General features: G+C 40.7%; 2 protein-coding genes across 3 annotated transcripts in view; one reads left to right on the forward strand and one right to left on the reverse strand.

Moving 5' to 3' along the window:
* MAP4K5 (mitogen-activated protein kinase kinase kinase kinase 5) overlaps nt 1-8,197 on the reverse strand; it is a 109,907-nt gene extending 101,710 nt beyond the window's left edge. Inside the window, exon 1 of the mRNA XM_039217336.1 lies at nt 8,004-8,197. Coding sequence (XP_039073267.1) covers nt 8,004-8,111 — 108 coding nt within the window. The 5' untranslated portion in view covers nt 8,112-8,197. The remainder of the gene's footprint in view (nt 1-8,003) is intronic.
* Nucleotides 8,198-8,871: 674 nt separating this feature from the next.
* Nucleotides 8,872-18,489, forward strand: part of ATL1 (atlastin GTPase 1) — a 76,017-nt gene continuing 66,399 nt past the window's right edge. For both annotated transcript variants that reach the window (XM_039217338.1, XM_039217337.1), the window contains exon 1: nt 8,872-8,925. The gene's annotated coding sequence lies outside the window, so the exon portion shown is untranslated. The remainder of the gene's footprint in view (nt 8,926-18,489) is intronic.

Below are 18,489 nucleotides of genomic sequence, written 5' to 3' on the forward strand. Positions count from 1 at the left end.
CATGATTTTTTAAATGTTTGTTGTCTCTCTCCCCTACTAGAATCTAAGTTCCATGAGAACAAGAATCTTGGTCTACTTTGTTCACAACAGATGTATCCCAAGGCCTCAAAACTGTATCTGGCACAAAAAAGGCTCTCACTAAATACTGGTTAAGCATTAAATACCCCTTTCCACCCTGTCATCACCCTGCTCCATTTCAGCTCTCCATTCATCAATGTGCCTCAGCCTAACCACGCTCACAGGGAAACAAATGGAGCTGGGAATCAATGGAGGATCTACTTTAGAGCAAAAGATGGGGAGAGAAAAAAAGAGGGGGGGAAGGAGGCTTTAAAAGTATTCCCTATCTAGGTCCCTAATAACTCCATCCTAAGTTTTTGCCTTTAATCTTTCTAAATTTTCAATATCTCTCAAATTCTTTGTCTTGACTTTATTCCCTGTGGAATTCTTTCTCGAAATTCAGCAACACTTGGATGATAAAACAATCTTTAAGAATAATAACTGAAAAGCTGTAATCAATCTGTCTTAATGGAAGAAATAAAACAGAAGCAGTGGAAGAAATATCTGTCTGTCTCATTTCTTTTTCCTTTCATAGCTAAGCTGCTTCAAGGAGGGGTCTATATTCCCTCAACTTCCTTACTTACCATTCATACCTCAACAATTTTGCTCATTTTTAAGAAATGTATTTAATTTTTCATTCAAATACAGCTGACACACAGCATTATATTTAATTTCAGGTGTACAACAGTGATTCAACAACTCTGTAAGTTATGCTATGCTCACAAATATAGCTACTGTCACCATACATCACTTTACAATACCACCGACTATATTCTTTATGCTGTACCTTTCATTCCTATGACTTATTCATTCCATAACTGGAAGCTTTACTTCCCTTTACCCATTTTGCCCCTCTCCTTTCCCCACTCCTCCCTCCCCTCTGGCAACCAGTAGTTATTCTCTGTATTTATGGGTCTGTTTCTGCTTTATTTGTTTGTTCATTTGTTTTTTAGGTTCACACCTAAGTGAAATCATATGGTATATGTCTTTCTCTGATTTATTTCACTTAACATAATACCCTCTAAGTCCATCGATGCCATTGCAAATGTTAAGATTTCATCCTTTTTATGGCTGAGTAATATTCCACATTTATGCAGATTTGTGTGTATGTGTGTGTATATACATCTATGTATATATATATATAGACTATCACATCATACTTACCTATTTATCAATGGACGTTTGGAATGCTTCTATATCTTGGCTACTGTAAATAATGCTGCAATAAACACAGGTATGTGTATTTTTTTTTGCATTAATGTTTTCATTTTCTTTGGGTAAATATCCGATAGAGGAATTACTGGGTCATATGGCGTTTCTATTTTTAATTTTTTGAGGAACCTCCATACTGTTTTATACAGTGGCTACATTAATTTACATTCTCACCAACAGGTTCCTTTTTCTCCACATCATTGCCAACATTTGTTATTTCTATTCTTTTTTTGATACCAGCCATTCTGACTGGTGTAAGGTGATACCTCATTGTAGTTTTGATGTGCACTTCCCTGATGATTAGTGATACTGAATCTTTTGCTCTTAATGAACCCTTTCGACTCCTTACTTACAACACTGTTGCTCACTCCTTCAAAACACATTTATTGAGCACATACTATCTAGGAGGGACTGTGCAAGGCTAGCTGATTCAACAGTAAACGTAAGGTCCCTGTTCTCATGCAGTCTGAACAGAGCAGGAAGACCAAAAGCAACAATGATACATGATGAATGATAAGTAGGAGGGTAAGAAATCATTCAGCAGATAGACATGACCTTATTTAAGGGACAGGAAAGGGCTCCCTTAAAATGCAGTGTTTAAAAACAAACCTAAAGAGTAGAAGATAGACAGATGAACGAGAAGAAGAGGAAAAGTATTCTAAGAAAAGGAAATAATATCTGCAAAAACCTAAAGGACAGAGAGTAGAGTGCATATAAGGAACTGAATGAAATTCAGTACGGTTAGAATGTCAGAATAGGTAAGGCCTTAAAGTGTATGATACTCTACGGTTTTACCCCATGGACAAAGAGAATAAAGGAGGAATGACACAAACTTCAGATTTATATTTTTTGAAGATCAATGTATTTTCCTTATTGCAGTCAGAACAGAGGGAACAAGAATGGATGCAGGAGATGTCAAAGATCTTGATTTCTATGAAACTTTTTTTTCTTAATGTTTATTTTTGAGAGAGATCTGAGAGGGAAGGAGAGAGAGAGAATGAGAGGGAGTGAACATAAGCAAGGGAGTGGCAGACAGAGAGGGATACAGAGGATCCAAAGCAGACTCTGTGCTGAGAGCAGACAGCCTGATGCAGGGCTTGAACTCATGAACTGTGATATCATGACCTAAGCCAAAGTTGGATGCTTAACTGACTGAGCCACCCAGGCTCCCCAAAACTCTTCATTTCTATGGAAAGTTCCTCTTTTGTTCTTTGTTTCTTCTCAGACACCTTCAAGATGTCATTTTCTTCTGCCACCTCTCTAAGACTGCAGCATTTCCTCAACTCTCCTAGGTGATCTCACCTATACTTCATAGGTACCACCCCATAAAGTAATGATGACTCCCAAACCTGTATCCCCAGTTCATCTCTCAAGGCCAGAGCTGCATTGTGATACCATCTGTCAGACATATCCACCTAACAATGTCATATTTCCAAAGCCAAACACAAGATATAGACCCACAAATTTAGTATTTTCTAATTCTGTTGATGGGAGCAATACAGTCACCCAAATCAGAATTTTAAATGCCACTGATTACTTGTTCTTCCCCCCATTCATCACCAGGCAATTTTGATCATCGTCTAAACATGACTCAAATCCATCCCTTCCTTTCATCTCCAGTTCCAGTGTCTAAATTTAGGCTTGTATGAACTCTCATTTGGATAATTCAGTAACTGGTCTTTATACTTCCAGTAACTTTATCTATTGTCTACACTGTGAAACATTCCCTTCTATAGCATTTTTTCAATTTATAGGAAGAAGCCAAATTCTTTGATATAGGTCCATCATCTGATCCTTTTCTGCCAGAAAATAGCCTGTGTTCTCCATCTATGACAGCTCTGCCAGATTTGGTCATTCAAATTGGCAGATGCAGAGCCCTCAAAATTCATCGTGGCTTCTCAAGATGCCAGGTGTCTGCACACACTATTCTCATAGCCTGAAATATCTTTCCCATCCTGTCCACCTGAAAATCACCCTGCATTCTTGTAAAACCCAAATAATGTCCTCTCTTCTGTTAATCCTCCCTGGTTCACACCATCCTTCTCTTTCCTCTCCTCCCTTTCCCTATCCCCAGTAAAAACAGAGTTGGGTATTTCTTCGACTTCACTTCTACTATTGCACTTACCACATTATAACTGTTTATATGTCTGTCTTCCTGACTAAATTATATGTTCCCTGTTTATAGCGTACTTTCTCTTCTTGTGTTTGGATCCCCATATCCTAACATCCAATTGGCACTCAATAAGTATTTCCAGAATAAAAGAATCTATACAATGGGATCCTGGAATATGTTTCAAAGTGCCTCATGCCATTCCGGAATTGTCTTCTGGCTTAGGGGAGAGAAAAGGAGGGTATATATAAAAGAGAGGCTCACCACAGTGGACCCAGTTCATCCAGCACCCAGAAGAACCCATGGAAGTGATAAAACCACATGATAAAGATTTCTACACAAATTATATATTATTTATAATTGCAAAAAAATTATTTTAATTGAAAACAAAGATGAACCTTAAAATGATTCACTAAATGGGTATTTGTTCAACAGACCCTTTAAAAATAGATCCTGCAAAACTGGTATTTTTGAAGAATATTTAATTACCAGGGAAAATACTAGTAGCCATTCCAATTCAAGTAAGAAAAAAGAGATACACTGCGATCCTAATTTCATAAAAGTCATTTTTAGAAACATCTGGTTTAAAAATATCAGGAAAGAGGTGCCTGGGGGGCTCAGTCAGTTAAGCATCCGAGTCTTGGTTTCAGCTCAGGTCATGATCTCACGGTTATAGAGAGTGAGCCCCACATCAGGTTCTGTGCTAACAGCATGGAGTCGGCTTGGGATTCTTTTTCTCCCTCTCTCTCTCTCTGCCCCTCCCTGGCTCTCTCTCTCTCTCAAAATAAATAAATAAACTTAAAGAATAAATAAATAAAAACATTAGGGGAAAAGCCTGAAATAAACTACACTGAATTATTAACAGCATTATCTCTGGGTAATTTTCTATAACTAATGTCATTCAACAATTTATTGAGCATCCATCTATCTGTTATTACACAGTGATAAATAAGAGACATGTATTCCTGCGCTCCTGTAGCTAAACATGTCATACTTGTATAATCAATGAGAAAAAGCAATGCAGGTTTAGGGAAAAAAAATACATGGGGCTCTAAATTTATATCCCACAAAAGGTTAAAAAAAAAAAAAAGATTTCTAGATCTTCTCTGCAGTGAAGATTGGGAACAATTTTGATATAAAAATTTTGATAGAGACCACCCCAATGGCTTGTACTGTTAACTATGAACTGCATCATGATGCTGTAATTGCCTAGATCATTTGACATGTCTAGATCTTCTGTGGACAGAAAATAGTGAACATACCACATCTCCAGGCCTCCTCTTCCTGTTGGCAGATTTAAATATTAACATTAATTACAAATAAAATTCGCCCAGATGAAATTTAATACTTCATCCATCTTCTACCACATTTCCTTTCTCTTTTGTGTTTCTTTCCCCTGCACCATTTCCTGCTCTTGCCCTATTTATCTAAAAGAATTCTTATCCTTTCAACCAGGGAATAGCCAGTTTAAGACTGAGCCTTCCCCTACTGGAGATTCTCAGCAAAGACAGGAGCTTCAGAGGAGATCTGTGGTTTTCGAAGAACATATATATAATTCACAAAGATCCTCAAAGGTGTAGTTCTTATAAAACTCTTGCTTCCTAGATACCTGCTGGCAAGAATAAAATCCCGCTCCAAATAGTTGCTGTAGTTGTAATATTTATAAATAAAAGTACAGATAATACCTGACTAGGACAGCAACTAATTTACCTTCATTATTCTTCACTGTTATTATTTTACTAGCTTATATCACCAACTGAAAATACTTCCAAAACTTTCAAGGATTTTCAGTTCATCAGAAACACAGTGATAAACAGCAAAATTACTCTGCTCTGAGCTTCAAAATTTCAGCACTACATCCTAAATGTTACATGTCTTTGTGAATATTAAGGAGTAAATACAAACTGACAAAATACTGTAGGATTTAGAGAGCCGAAAGGGGTATGCTATGAAATAGTTTTCCAGAAATATTGTTCCTAGAGAACTCAAACAATTGAAACTTGTACTAAAAATACATGGCAGAATATTATCGTAGGTATTACAGATAAACAGAGTATTATGTGTTAACTTAATATTGTGATGTTAAAAGAATATGCCCAGACAACTAGGTGATAAGAGTTACTGACAGTAACTGATAGATTCATTCAATCTTCAAACTTTTAGACGCACTTCCTTTATGCCAGACATAAATCCAGGTGCTGTTAGAAATAGAGCAGTGAACAAAACACAAAACTCTCGTCCTCGTGGAGATTAGTGGATTGAAACGATAAAAAACAAGAAAAAATAAGTAAAAGATTATGATACATGATAATGAAGCGCAAAAACACAGGGTAAAAAGATGGAGAGTGTAAAAGCAAGGAGGGAAGGAAGCAAGTTGTGGCTGTCTAAGGAAAATATTCTGAGCAGAGAAAATAGGAAGAACAAAGAAAGACGCAAGGTAGGAAGATACTTATTACGTATGTTTAAGGGAGAGCAAACAGGCCAGTGTGTCTAGGACAGAATGAAGAGGAGAAAGAGTAACAGATGAGGGGGGAAAGATAAGCAGAAAGGGCTGGGGATGCCTAGAGGAGTCTTTGAGTAAGGGTTTCATGGACAGTAAGATAGCAACAGCTGAAAGCAAGGGGGGGGGGGCGGTGATGGTGGCAGGAGGTGATTCCCGGTAATTAGAACAAAGGAAAACAAAAGACAAGGAACCAGGATTTTGAGCTCATTTAGGAATCAAAGGCTGTCCAAGCGTGGAATGTGTATACGCGTAAGTGTGAGGGAGCATGAATATGGGGAGGGAAGGAGATAGGGTGGGGGAGGGGGGTAAAGACGATGTAGGATAAGTATTCAGTCACTGATCTCTGTTTAGGAGCTGTGGAAGAGAGACATAGGGCAGGGAGGCACTAGGCTAAAGGACATGCATTAGCTTTCCTTTTAATATAACCCTTTGCTTTTCCTGGCAAGAATAAAATCCTGCTCTAGACAGTGGCTTTAGTTACTATACTTATAAAGAAAAAAGGTGGAGATCTTGAGATTTTTGTGGGGCAAACACTTAAAATTTTACTGTAGTAGAGAGAAAATATACAAGAACTGGAATTTAGACTATTTCGTTAATATGAGCTAAATGGAACTGATCTAATACATAGTGAATCATAAGATGAAAATGACTAAAAAGTGGGACTGAGAAGGCAATAAGGAATTTCAATTTTTAAAGAGCATTCCACAAAATGGCTAATCCATGGCTAAACAATGAAGAGTCAATGACCTCTAATTCTACATAAAGAAGAGAATTCTGTTATAATTATCCACTTTGAATTCAAAGGTATTCACAGGACAAGACTTGGGACTTTTCTCACAGTTCAATGCCCCATACCTAGAACTGCACCTAATATAGAAAATTCAAATGCCCTTTTAATGAATAAAAAGCGTACCCATCACAGTCTATTTCAGTAAAATGACACAGACCATCTTGAATTGTTATTATTAATAGATTTGTCATATACCATTTTGAATTGTTATTATTAATAATATATTAACCAAAAGCAGAGGACCAAAAGGAAAAAACCCGATATTTTCTTACCATTTTACCATCCGTGCAAAACAACGACATACGCGAGAGGAATCTACCAGTAAATTACTCATACCACACAGGCTATTTCAGCTACACGCAGAGGTGTTGTTTGGAACGATAGGATAAATATCATGATTAAATCCAATAAACAAAGCTGTTACAAAATCAAAGGAAATTTCCCTCATTATACACATGTGAGTTGCATTAACACTCCCTTTTTTAGAAGAGAAAACGAAAAGCATCTAAGAATCTGAAACAATCTCTTTCCCTTTAATCCTTCAAGAACTCGGTGGATTTAGGGAATTCAGCTTGCTTCTCTATGGCTTTTCTTTAATCCCCAATTAAGAGTAACTTCCCCTCCTATTTGTTTCAAATAATGCAAAAGAGCACAATTAATAAGACAACAGCTCTTATCCCCTCTTGGTCAGGGAATGTTAAAAATCCCTGAGAGAGGAACTGCTAAAACAGAAAAACAACCAAGCAAAAAACATCAACCAAATACAAATGGTGAAACCTCTACCAGGAAAAGCAGAATTCTACATAGGATAATGTTTGTGCACACGTCATTCTGATCCGCATTAGATTGCTTACGGTTAAAACAGACACACCCCGTTTCACAGGACTTTTTAAACCAAGCTCATCCATTTAAAAGTGTTTTTTTCTTTAAATGCAAATGCCCAATGTCAATACGCTTTCCCATCGACTGTCTTTCAGGAAGCATTTTCCCATACTAAGACGGCATCCTTAAGTGCGACTCTATGAGCAGATTCGAACGCCCCTCAATAACACAAATAAACGAAAAAAGCTTTTATACTACACAAAAGGGTACAACAGTGGTTTTTGCAAAGATGTGGTTAGTTCTGCATGTTGGGAGCGATCAGGGCAAGCTATGCCTAGAGGGTGCTCTGAACTGAGTAAAAAAGGAACCCGGACCCCTTCATCTCCAAGATGCAACAATAAAGGCATCCTCCCTACGCCTCCTACTTCGCTAGAAAGTAGTCTTATTCCCGGGAGCCAGCCGACCGCAGGAAACGAGCCCGCCTCGGGGCCGGGACCGGCCGGTCTCACCTTATAGACATCTCCGTAGGTGCCGCTGCCGACCCTCTGGACGAGCTCGTAGTCCTGCTGAGGGTTCCGCCTCAGGATGTCCGCGGCAGGCCGCAGCGGGGCCTCCATCTTCGCTCCGGGCCCGGGCCCCGCCGGCTCTGCCCGCGGCGCCCCGATCGATTCCCGCTAACAAGGACGAGCGGCGCCGCTTCCCAACATGGAGCCTCTGCCCGCAGCTCCGCCTGCACCAGGGACAAGCAAAGGCTACAACCCGGAGCGGCCCGGCCCCTTCCCTTCCGCCCCGCCGCGGGCCGCGGAGACGCGGGCCTGGAAGGGTCCGCGGCGTCCCGCAGTCCGGTTCCGGCCGCGGCCCTTCCCCCTCCCGGCCACCCGCGACCCGCCGGGCCGGTCTCTTCGCCCGCCGAGGCCCGGGACCGGCCCGGTACCCGAGGGGGCGGCCCCGCTCTTTGTTGAGCGCCGAGCCCGGGACCTACTTCCTCGCTGGCGCCCGCGTCCTGCTTCCCGGCGTCCCTCGGCCGTTCCAGGTCTTGCGCCGCCGCCTCCCGCCGCACCGCACGTCCTCTCGCAGGCGGCGGAGGCGCGTACCGTCGCCGCCGCCGCCGCCGCCGCCGCCGCCGCACCACGTCTCCCACCCGGGGCTGCGTCACCGGGTGAAACGTTCCCGGCCAGCGTGGGTCGGCGCCCAGCGGCCCGCCCGAGCGCTCCGGCCGCGGGACCAGAGTGCCGCCCTGAGGCCTGGTCGGGACACGACACCCTCCGAGCCGGGCCACCGCGCCCCCCACCCCCACCCCCGGCCGGCCGCGTCCCTTCGGGTCCCCCCGGCTCAGCTACCCACTCTGAGATCAGGAAACCCCCACCCCCACCCCACCCTGGGCATCCGTGAGTCGACGGGCCTCCGCTAAAGCGCCCCCAGATCCGTCAGGTAAACTTGGAGGGTGGCGGGTAGAGGGAGAAGGGTGGGCACGAGGGCACCCTTGCCGTTTCGGCACGGAAAAGGTACGCCGAGGGCACTGGGCCAGAAGTTGCCTGGCAGTGGGGCGCCCGGGAAGGAGGTGGGGGAGTGCCGGCTCACCGAAGCCGCGGCACACCCGACTGCACCTTCCTGTTCTGCAAACCATTCCCAGTGGTACCAGCTTGAGGCTGCACTACACACCTGCGCAACCTGTCTTCGACTGAGTTTTTCCACATTTCTGAAAGCCCGAATTCCTAGGAAGTCCCGGTGGCCTCTATCCCTGTTGGGCACACGCAGTGCCTCACCGCGGGGATTGCTCCTTAAATTGGATCAGGAGTTCTTCAGAAGCTAAAACAAAATCAAGAGACCACAACCTGATTCTGGCTTTACTCCTTCCTCAGTAGGTGATCTGGAACAAGACATCGTAGTTGACAGTATCTCAATATAATCATCTGCATCTTGAAGAGGAGAAGGTTTTGCATCTGACACCCAAGAAAGTGCTTATAAGGCATTTTATGGGATTACAAACCGGGTTTTCAAATATAAGAGGTTGTAAAATACTTCACAGTGCACAGAATATGGAACAGGAGTTCAAGGAAGTAATTTGGCTGATATTTCACAAGCTATTTTGCAGTTCCAGTTCCTGGGTTGTTCAGAAGGTAGAAATAGAGTTGTCAGATTTATGTATACTGGCAAGATATTTCTAGAATCCAGTAGAGGTTTTGAACAGGAAAGCCAGATAACACTCAGCCAATGCATTTAGTAACTGAGAAATGACAAAAGAGCAAGTTGCAGATGTTGGCTTGTGGTTTTGAACATCCAATTCAATTCTGTTCTTGGGCAATATACTTCTTGTTGATCATTGCAATTAATTGTATAATGTAGAAATTAAATTTACACCTTAACAGGACAAGGAATATGTGTATTTTCTTGTGCTCCATGCACAAAGGGCACTTATTTAGGGAGTATAAGTAAGCTCAGACTTACATGCTCCATGGACAAAGCCTATGTGTTTGCTGCATTGAAAAAATTGTTGAAGAACAGTTCCTTCTTTCAAAGCTTCTTGGCACTTGTTTTGGTGGGCACATACTTTTGGCTTCAATGACTCAAAATCTTTTCAAATGTTCTATTGGTATCCTAGTACTTGCTTGTTGTCATAGATTCTTTTTTTCCCTCTGACCCTATAAGCGTTGATCCTATCTCTAGTCTGAAATTTATTCTTAATTATTTATACTTGCATTATTCCAGAGAATTTGAGGCAGCATACAGAAAATACATACTATAACACAAGATAAAAATAAGTAAAGGAAGAAATAGGTATGATGTTAAAAAGAAGAAAAATAGCATACCAGAACGATGCAACAACTTGGCCAAAGCAGAGCGTTTTATAGTGTTTTTGAGATCACAATGAAGCACTTGATCAAGAGAGGCACGTCTTGTCCTGATACTAAGACTTTAGACAAGTTTACCTCATGGGCCTTCATAAAGTGGAAACTTTGAATTCCCAGTTTGAGACAAGGGTAAATGTCTGATAATCCCTCAAGCATGTTATTCTTGAACACAATGTTTGATACGAATTGGGCAATAAAAAGTTTGAGGTCATAAGCTTCAGCAAGACTCTGGAATGCACATATTTTATGTTGCCAGCAATGGCAGGTCCATATGCTTTGACCATCAACCCAGAGGTACATAGCATGGAAAAAGTTGAAATTCTACATGGTGGTTAAAAAATGTGTCTGCTATAATCATTACTTGAACCACAGTTGATGCAAAGAGGAAAACATTTGCTTTATTCTAACTCCAAAAGAATCTTAAGGATTTAAAAATAGTGGTTGAGTTCATTTAAACAAGATCAGTGAAAGCATAGCTGGTAGGTTAAATATTACATGATTGGTAGAGAAATTCAAATTCAGTTTCCGTAAAATAAATATATGGTGCATAAATTCAATTCTACATTCTAAAGCACATAGTTTTAGTAATAAAAATAATAATACAATATAATAACAAATTGTAGCTAACAGGAATTGCTTACAAACTACCCAGCTTTATAACAAGGTATGGAATAAGGAAAAATATAGCTTGATAGGCCCTTCATCCTAGTCTCACTATCATATATTCTTTGTGTCTCCATAATATCTTAAATGTAGATATCTTCCAGATTTTACTTTTATCTACATAATAACCTGTGATGGTTTGCTCTCTGCTTTGTAGTGTTTTTCCATTCCTTCAAATTTCTTCAGTAAAATGGTAATTGTAATCTGTGGCTTCTGGTTTCAACCGGACATAAAATTTTTTTAACTTCAACATAGGAAAGGTTCCCAATTACTATCCAAAACAGAAAAGCTAATTAAAACTCTCAAGTATGACAGAACAGAGTGCAAGGACAATTTTTGTCTGTGGACCATATAGGCTTAACCCATATGATCCCCTGATGAACCTTCCAGCGTAAACTAGTTGGAAAATGTCACTGTGTGATTGAGCTTATTGCTCCATAGGTCGTTAGATATAAATTAATTAAATTTTGGAAGACATCTGCCACAGTTATGATTTAGATTTTCAAATAGTTAAACTATTCTTTCTGTTACTTACTAGGGTCAGTTGTCTGCTGAGGCAAAAACCATGTTTTCAAAGCATAGAAGAATTCTATCTTGTTCTGGATAGCAGTAGAACATGGATCTCATTCAGGGTCAGTCTCAGGTCATCATCATGGGAGTTTCCAAAAAGAAGAGTTGGGGGCTCCTGGCTGGCACTGTCGTTGGAGTACGTGACTCTTCATCTTGGGGTTGTAGGTTCAAGCCCCATGATGGGTGTAGAGATTACCTACAATCTTTAAATATATAAATAAACTTTTTAAAAATCAAAAAAGAAGAGGAAAGCAATGCACATCCCTTTTTAATCCAGCTTGAATTGATCATCTGGTATGTTAAAATGATGTTTTTAATTAACTTGATTCCCAGGGTGGATTTTCCATTTTTATGAGATTTGGTAGTAAGTTTCCTGTCTTTATCTTACAACTTGATCCTTTTTGCAAATCCAATAGTTAGGGAGGAAAAAGTTATAAATTATAAGTTATAAATAATCTTACGTTGTTCCTTATTGATTTCCTTACAATATAATAAGCATAACATTCATAAGGGATGCTTAAAGTTTGGTTGCACCTTATATAAACTAGTGTTCTGAGGGCCCCAAATGTATAGAAGAAACCACAGTGCCTTGCTGTGGCCCTTTCCTACAGCTCTATCACTCTTACAGGATTCTAATAAGCTGTCTTTTTCCTTGCCCCTTTAGGACAAGGATGATAATGGCATTCCACTGTTGCTAGTCTCAGGGTGTTTCACTATCTCTTATTGGTTCCTTTAACCCTGTCCTCATTTTTATAAATAGTCCTTTCATTAAATTCCTTTTTGTGCTACATCTTTCTTTCCAGAACCCTGATTGATAGTTACAGGAATTGGAAGTAGCCTCAGGAAAGAAACCCTTGCTTTGTGGGATGGTATTACTCACATATCTGATGATTACCTGTATAAACTTCTTGGCCATGGAAAATGAAACAGTGGTATCACAATTGCTGAAATCACCATCAATAGCGGCATGGGATGGAGTGCTGATGGAGGCCGTAGCTTTGGAAGACCAATCTCTAGCACTTAGCACCTTTGATAGTGATGATTACTGAAATCATTGTGTCATTTGCTCTGATTGCCTCTGAGAGAATACATGGGAAAAAAAGGCAAATGGCCTGAATTCCAAACTTAAGGCATGAGTAGAAAATCAAAAAGCTTCTTTGACAGCCTTGAAGAAACCTTATTTTTCATGTAGCTGTAGGGAAAATATGGCCGAGAATCAAACCTGTGGCCTAATAGTAAAGTCTGTAGAGTTGCAGTGTTAATTTAATGTGAGACCTAGATCTGGTATGCTAAGAGCCCTGGTAGAGACGTTATTGGGACCCCGCGACATGGAATGGGGGGCATTTGGACAGATATAAATGAGGCTGAGAACTTGAACACGAGTTAGACTTCAAATAGGTGATGGGCATTAAGGAGTACACTGGTTGTCATGAGTACCAGGTGTTGTATGGGAGGTATTGAATCACTGTTTTGTACATCTGAAAGTGATACTACACTGTATGTTAACTGGAATTTAAATAAAAACTTAAAAAAAAAAAACATTTCAGCATAGCCCTGGTGGAGAAGGATAAGACCTGTTCTTGGAAAGAAAACTTGTGCACTAAAGGAATTACAAGATCGTGGCAAATACTCACCTCTATTTCAGGTTGACTTGAGCAGCTGGTGGTCTTTCTAAATTGGTTACTTGAAGCTGGTAGTCTATGTGCTGAGGTACCAGAACTTCCAGGGCATACTTTAGAGGAAAAGATCTGAAGATTCAAGGAGAGGGGAATATTAGACTTGCCCTATTATGTGCATCCTGCTTAGTAATGCTCTATCTGTACCATCCCTACAAGGACCCATAAAATTTCCCTTTATCAAGGTATTGAGTAGAGGGTCACAGATACCTTGAAAAATTCTTTGGCGGCTGCCCTAAATAGTTGGAAATGATCATGGAGATGCCACAATGAATTCGGGATCCATAATTTCAGTGGGAATACTGATATCCTGATAGAGGAGAGGTGGGAGATTTTTAAATGTTAAAGACATGTTCAGCACAATTACTGTGATTATCTTCAGGAAGAAGTGATAATCACGTTGTTTGACAACAAGGGTGTTCAGTGGTGGTGTGTGATCATCAATGTTTAGGAATGAATGAAATTAATAGTCCATTTAAGTGCTACTTGCTGTGTGTAAGCAGAAAAATTCTAGGTCTGATGAGCAGGAATGTAACTGTAGTCACTGGAATGGTGATTCAATACACATCACCCAATTCTTTTTTTTTTAATTTATTTATTTTGAGAGAGAGCAAGTGTGAGTGGGGGAGGGACAGAGAGAGAGAGAGAGAGAATCCCAAGCAGGCTCCTCACGGTCAGTGTGTAGCCCAACACAGGACTCCAACTCATGAACCATGAGATCATGACCTGAGCTGAGATCAAGAGTAGGATGATTAGGGGCACCTGGGTGGCTCAGTCAGTTAAGTATCGGACTTGGGCTCAGGTCATGATCTCACGGTTCGTGGGTTCGAGCCCCGCGTCAGGCTCTGTGCTGACACCTCAGAGCCTGGAGCCTGTTTCAGATTCTGTATCTCCCTCTCTCTCTGACCCTCCCCTGCTCACACCATCTCTCTCCCTCTCAGAAATAAATAAAACATTAAAAAAAAAAGAGTAGAATGCTTAACCTACTGAGCCACCCCAGATGCCCCCATCTCACCTAATTTTTTAAAATATTTTTTTATTTATTTCTAGGAGAGAGAGAGACAGCGTGAGCAGGGGAGGGTCAGAGAGAGAGGGAGATACAGACTCTGAAACAAGCTCCAGGCTCTGTGCTGGCAGTCAGCATAGAGCCCGACGCGGGGCTTGAACCCACAAACCGCAAGATCATGACCTAAGCAAAAGTCAGATGCTTAACTGACTAAGCCACCCAGGCGCCCCATCTCACCCAATTTTTAAGTTACATCCAGTTCACAAGCCTGAATGGAGTCCCTTAATTGAGGAAGAAGCCTCATAGTTGTATTTCCACATGTAGAATCTTTCCTTGAGCAAATCAGTATAGCCTTTGGCACCTAGAATGCAGCTATTGATTTGAAACCTAGAATGTGCATTTCAATTCCCTTCAAAAGAAATAATCAGAAGTAGTTTGCCTTCATATGGCTGGGATAGCATTGTCATTGCCTTACTCTTATGTCAGGGCTGTGTAAACACATCAGTTGTAATATGGTAACATTCCAGAGGGACCTTTGTTTCCTTGATATCCATTAGAACATCCTGCTACTCTGTTACCTTGATGACATGGTGCAAACCAGATAGATGAACAGGAAGTGGCAACTGCCCTAGACACCTTAAAAAAACCCTTCTATCAGAGGATAGAAATTCACCCAGTTCAGAGGATAGAAATTCACCCAGTTCAGAGACCTGTGCCATAGTAAAATGTCTAACAGTTCAGTGGCATTATTGTGCTCCACCTCAAAGAACAATGTGCAGTGCTTAGTTGGCCTATTTGGATTTTGGAGCCACCGTGCTGCATGTGCTGCGCTCTGACCCATTTATCATGTAATCTGTATGACTGCCAGTTTTTCATATGACTTGGAAAAACAGAATGCCCTGTAGATGATCCAGGTTATGGCACAAGCTGCATGGATAGGGTTTGGAATGAGAACATGCTCTCATCTCTTGGCAACTATCCTCCATTTAAAAGGTAACTCTTGGCTTGCTGTGAGGCCTTGGCAGAAACTAAACACCTGACTATGGGATACTAAGGAACTGTGTGATGTGAACTGCTCTTTAGGAACCTCTTGCTACCTGACTTACTGAATCATAGATTGAACACGGGCAGCAGAATTCATTGTCAAATGGAAAGGTGTATACACTGGGGTGGCCTGAGCTGATATAGAAATATAGAAGGCACAAGTAAATTACATGGACAGATTTCCTCTGTTCCTGCACCTACTTTCTTTGCCTTTTTTTTTTTTTTAGCCTTATCAGTGGGCTGGTGGTCATTTAACAGAGGAAGGAAAAACTTGGGCTTAGTTTATTAATGGTATGCATCATATCCAACAGGGAGTATATAGCCTCTGAATTATGCCCCTATCTGTAATGAGGTGGTCTTGAAAAATAGGGATGAAGAGAAATTCTTCCTGTGAGCATAACTTTAAATAGAATATCTGGTTGCCCTCTTTGTTAGACAGGAACGCTGGCCTGAGGTATAGATCTATAAGTACAGCGGCTAGTAGGTGGACAAATAACTTGGAAAGAAGAATATCTGAGATAAGGAAGTCAGTAGGAGATGTCATACAGATGGATTCTCAAAGTGGGCCCAGAACGTGAAAGTATCTGTGAACCACATAACTGCCCACAAGAGGGCATTCATTCCAGTAATCAGGTTTAAAAGATCATCTGTCCTATGGGTGTCAGCCTCTACCTGGTCACCCAGGTGCTAGTTCAGTAATCCTATGTAAAAAAGGAATGAAGGCCAAATGTGGATTCAACAACATGGATGTCTGCTTGCCAAGGATAATACAGTTACTGCCACTTTGGAGCATTTAACCTGCTTATAACAGAGGCCATTGCAGAGACCCCAGTATGGTAGTATTCCCCAGACAGACCTGTCAACCACCTGGTGGCAGTTTATTATACTTGATCCCTTCCATTATAGAGAGAAGAGGAATTCATCCTCATGGAAACAGTACATATTCCAAATACAGGTTTACTTTCCCTGCCTGGAAAGCTTTTTTACTAGTACAGTAATCCAAGGATATAGAGGCCTTATTTCATCACTATGTATTACAACATTAAATTTAAGCAAGAAACTCGTTTTATTTTGAGGGAAGTATGGCAATGAAGTCATGACCACTGAATTAACTGATCTTACCTCAAACCCATCACTTAGAAGCAGCTAGTTTAAAGGAATAGAGAAAAGGCCTGCTGAAAGATCAAAGATCGGTTGTGATACTGACTGGGAGATAACCCAGTGAGGATATGGGATAGGACTTAACCTAAGAGCCAATATATGTTGCCCTCTAACCTACATGCAGAATGTGTGGGCCTAGGAACCAAAGGGTGGAGTTGTGGCTCTTTCTACTACTACTAACAACTCACTTGAAGAATTTATGTTTCTACAACTTTGTCTTTAAAACATTGGGCTCCCAACTTGAGGCTCAAGTGAAGGAGGAAGGAACTTCCAAAAAGTGTGAAAAATTAAATTCTGTGTTTTAATTAAAAAAATAAAATTATTTTTCTATTTAAAAAAATTGGGCTTGGTGGATCTGAAGGCTCTAGTGCCCAAAGGACAGATACTATCCCAAGATAACACAGTCACAATTTCATTAAATAGGAAACTGAAACTATCACCTGGCTGATATGAGGTCTTTGAACCATGGAGGCAAAGGTTAGAGAAGGGATCATTGTACTGGTTGGAGTGATTGGTCCTCATTACCAAGAGGAGTTGCTTGTTGCTCCTCAAAGAGAGTAGAAGGACTATGTTTAGGACCCTAGGTGTACACAAAGATACCTCTTAGTATTCACATGTCCAGTATTACTGAACAATGAGAAGCTGCAACAACCCAGTAAAGATAAGGCCACTAAGGATTTGGGCCCATGGAAAGAAGTTTTGGGTCATCCCATCAGAGGAGATACTACTGGAGGATAAGGGGGAAATGAAAGCTGTCATTATCACCTTGGGCCTTGTGCTCAAAAACTATCTTCTCATTGTTATAAACACAATTTTTATTCACGTTTTCTGAGTGGCTATGTCTGTCAGATAAGACTGAGACCCTTCCCAGTGCTAGCGGATAAATCTTAATTGGCCTAGCCTCATTTCTTACTAAAGGGATGACTTAAGCTAGACAATTCTAGACAATAACACATAGGAAATCTGTGGGAGTGCTTTTAACAAGGTACACAAGGCACAGACATGCCTTTTTCTGTTTCTAAACATGGCAAACCACTTCTGATGATTGGAATGGCACCATGATAGGAGCCCACATTAGAAAATAAGTCCTCACATTAAAGATAGTTAAGTGCAACCTTGGTCCTTGTGGTGAAGTCTACTGGTATTCTCCCATTCCCTTCTTTTTTAAAAGAATATTTATTTAGGTAATCTCTACATGCAACATGGGACTCAAATTCGTGACCCTGAGATCAAGAGTCACATTTTCTTCCAAATGAGCCAGCTAGGTGCCCTCCTTTCTTTCATTAGTATTAGATCTCCTAAATTTTAGTTGGATACGCTTACACATAATGTATTTGTCAAATAGGTAGGATATGTAGTGGTCAATGGTATTTGAGTAGAGGTGATATATGTCACTTCTGGGGTGTACCCTTAGAATGGATATATGCCCTTCTTTCCTTTCTTCCCTTCTATTTGGCTGGAATGAGGATGTGAATGCGCAAGAGCCATCTTGGATTATGCCCGGAAGTCCAAGTTTAGGTTTCTTGATATTTCAAAGCCATCATATTAGCTGTGGAGGGTTTATGCTCAGATAATATGAGAGAGAAATGGATATCTGTCTTAAGCCACTGTAATTTTCTGCAGCAGCCAAAACTATATCCTAATATGTCAATAAGGAAGTTGAGCTGCTGAATTAATCACCACAGAACCAACTTACCTTCAAAAAATTATGTGACAGTAAACGTCCTTTTGGTTTAAGCTCTTTTGAGTTACAGCCAAAAGCATTCTAACTGATTTGAATACATTTCCAAGAATGCTAGTTATAGAGGGAAGGAGTGAGCTGTGGCATCAACTATTGAGAAACTCCTGATTGAGAGAGCCCTTTTCTTTTTTAAGGAGATTACATTTTATTATTTTTATTGAAGTATAATTAACAGACACTGTTATATTAGTTTCAGGTATACAATGTAATGATTGAACAGTTCTATGCATTTTTCAGTGCTCAACAAGATAAGGGTGCTCTTGATCCCCTGTATTTATTTCA

Source organism: Hyaena hyaena, unplaced genomic scaffold (genome assembly GCF_003009895.1).
Source record: "Hyaena hyaena isolate Hyena2069 unplaced genomic scaffold, ASM300989v1 scaffold_683, whole genome shotgun sequence".
Lineage (NCBI taxonomy): Eukaryota > Metazoa > Chordata > Mammalia > Carnivora > Hyaenidae > Hyaena > Hyaena hyaena.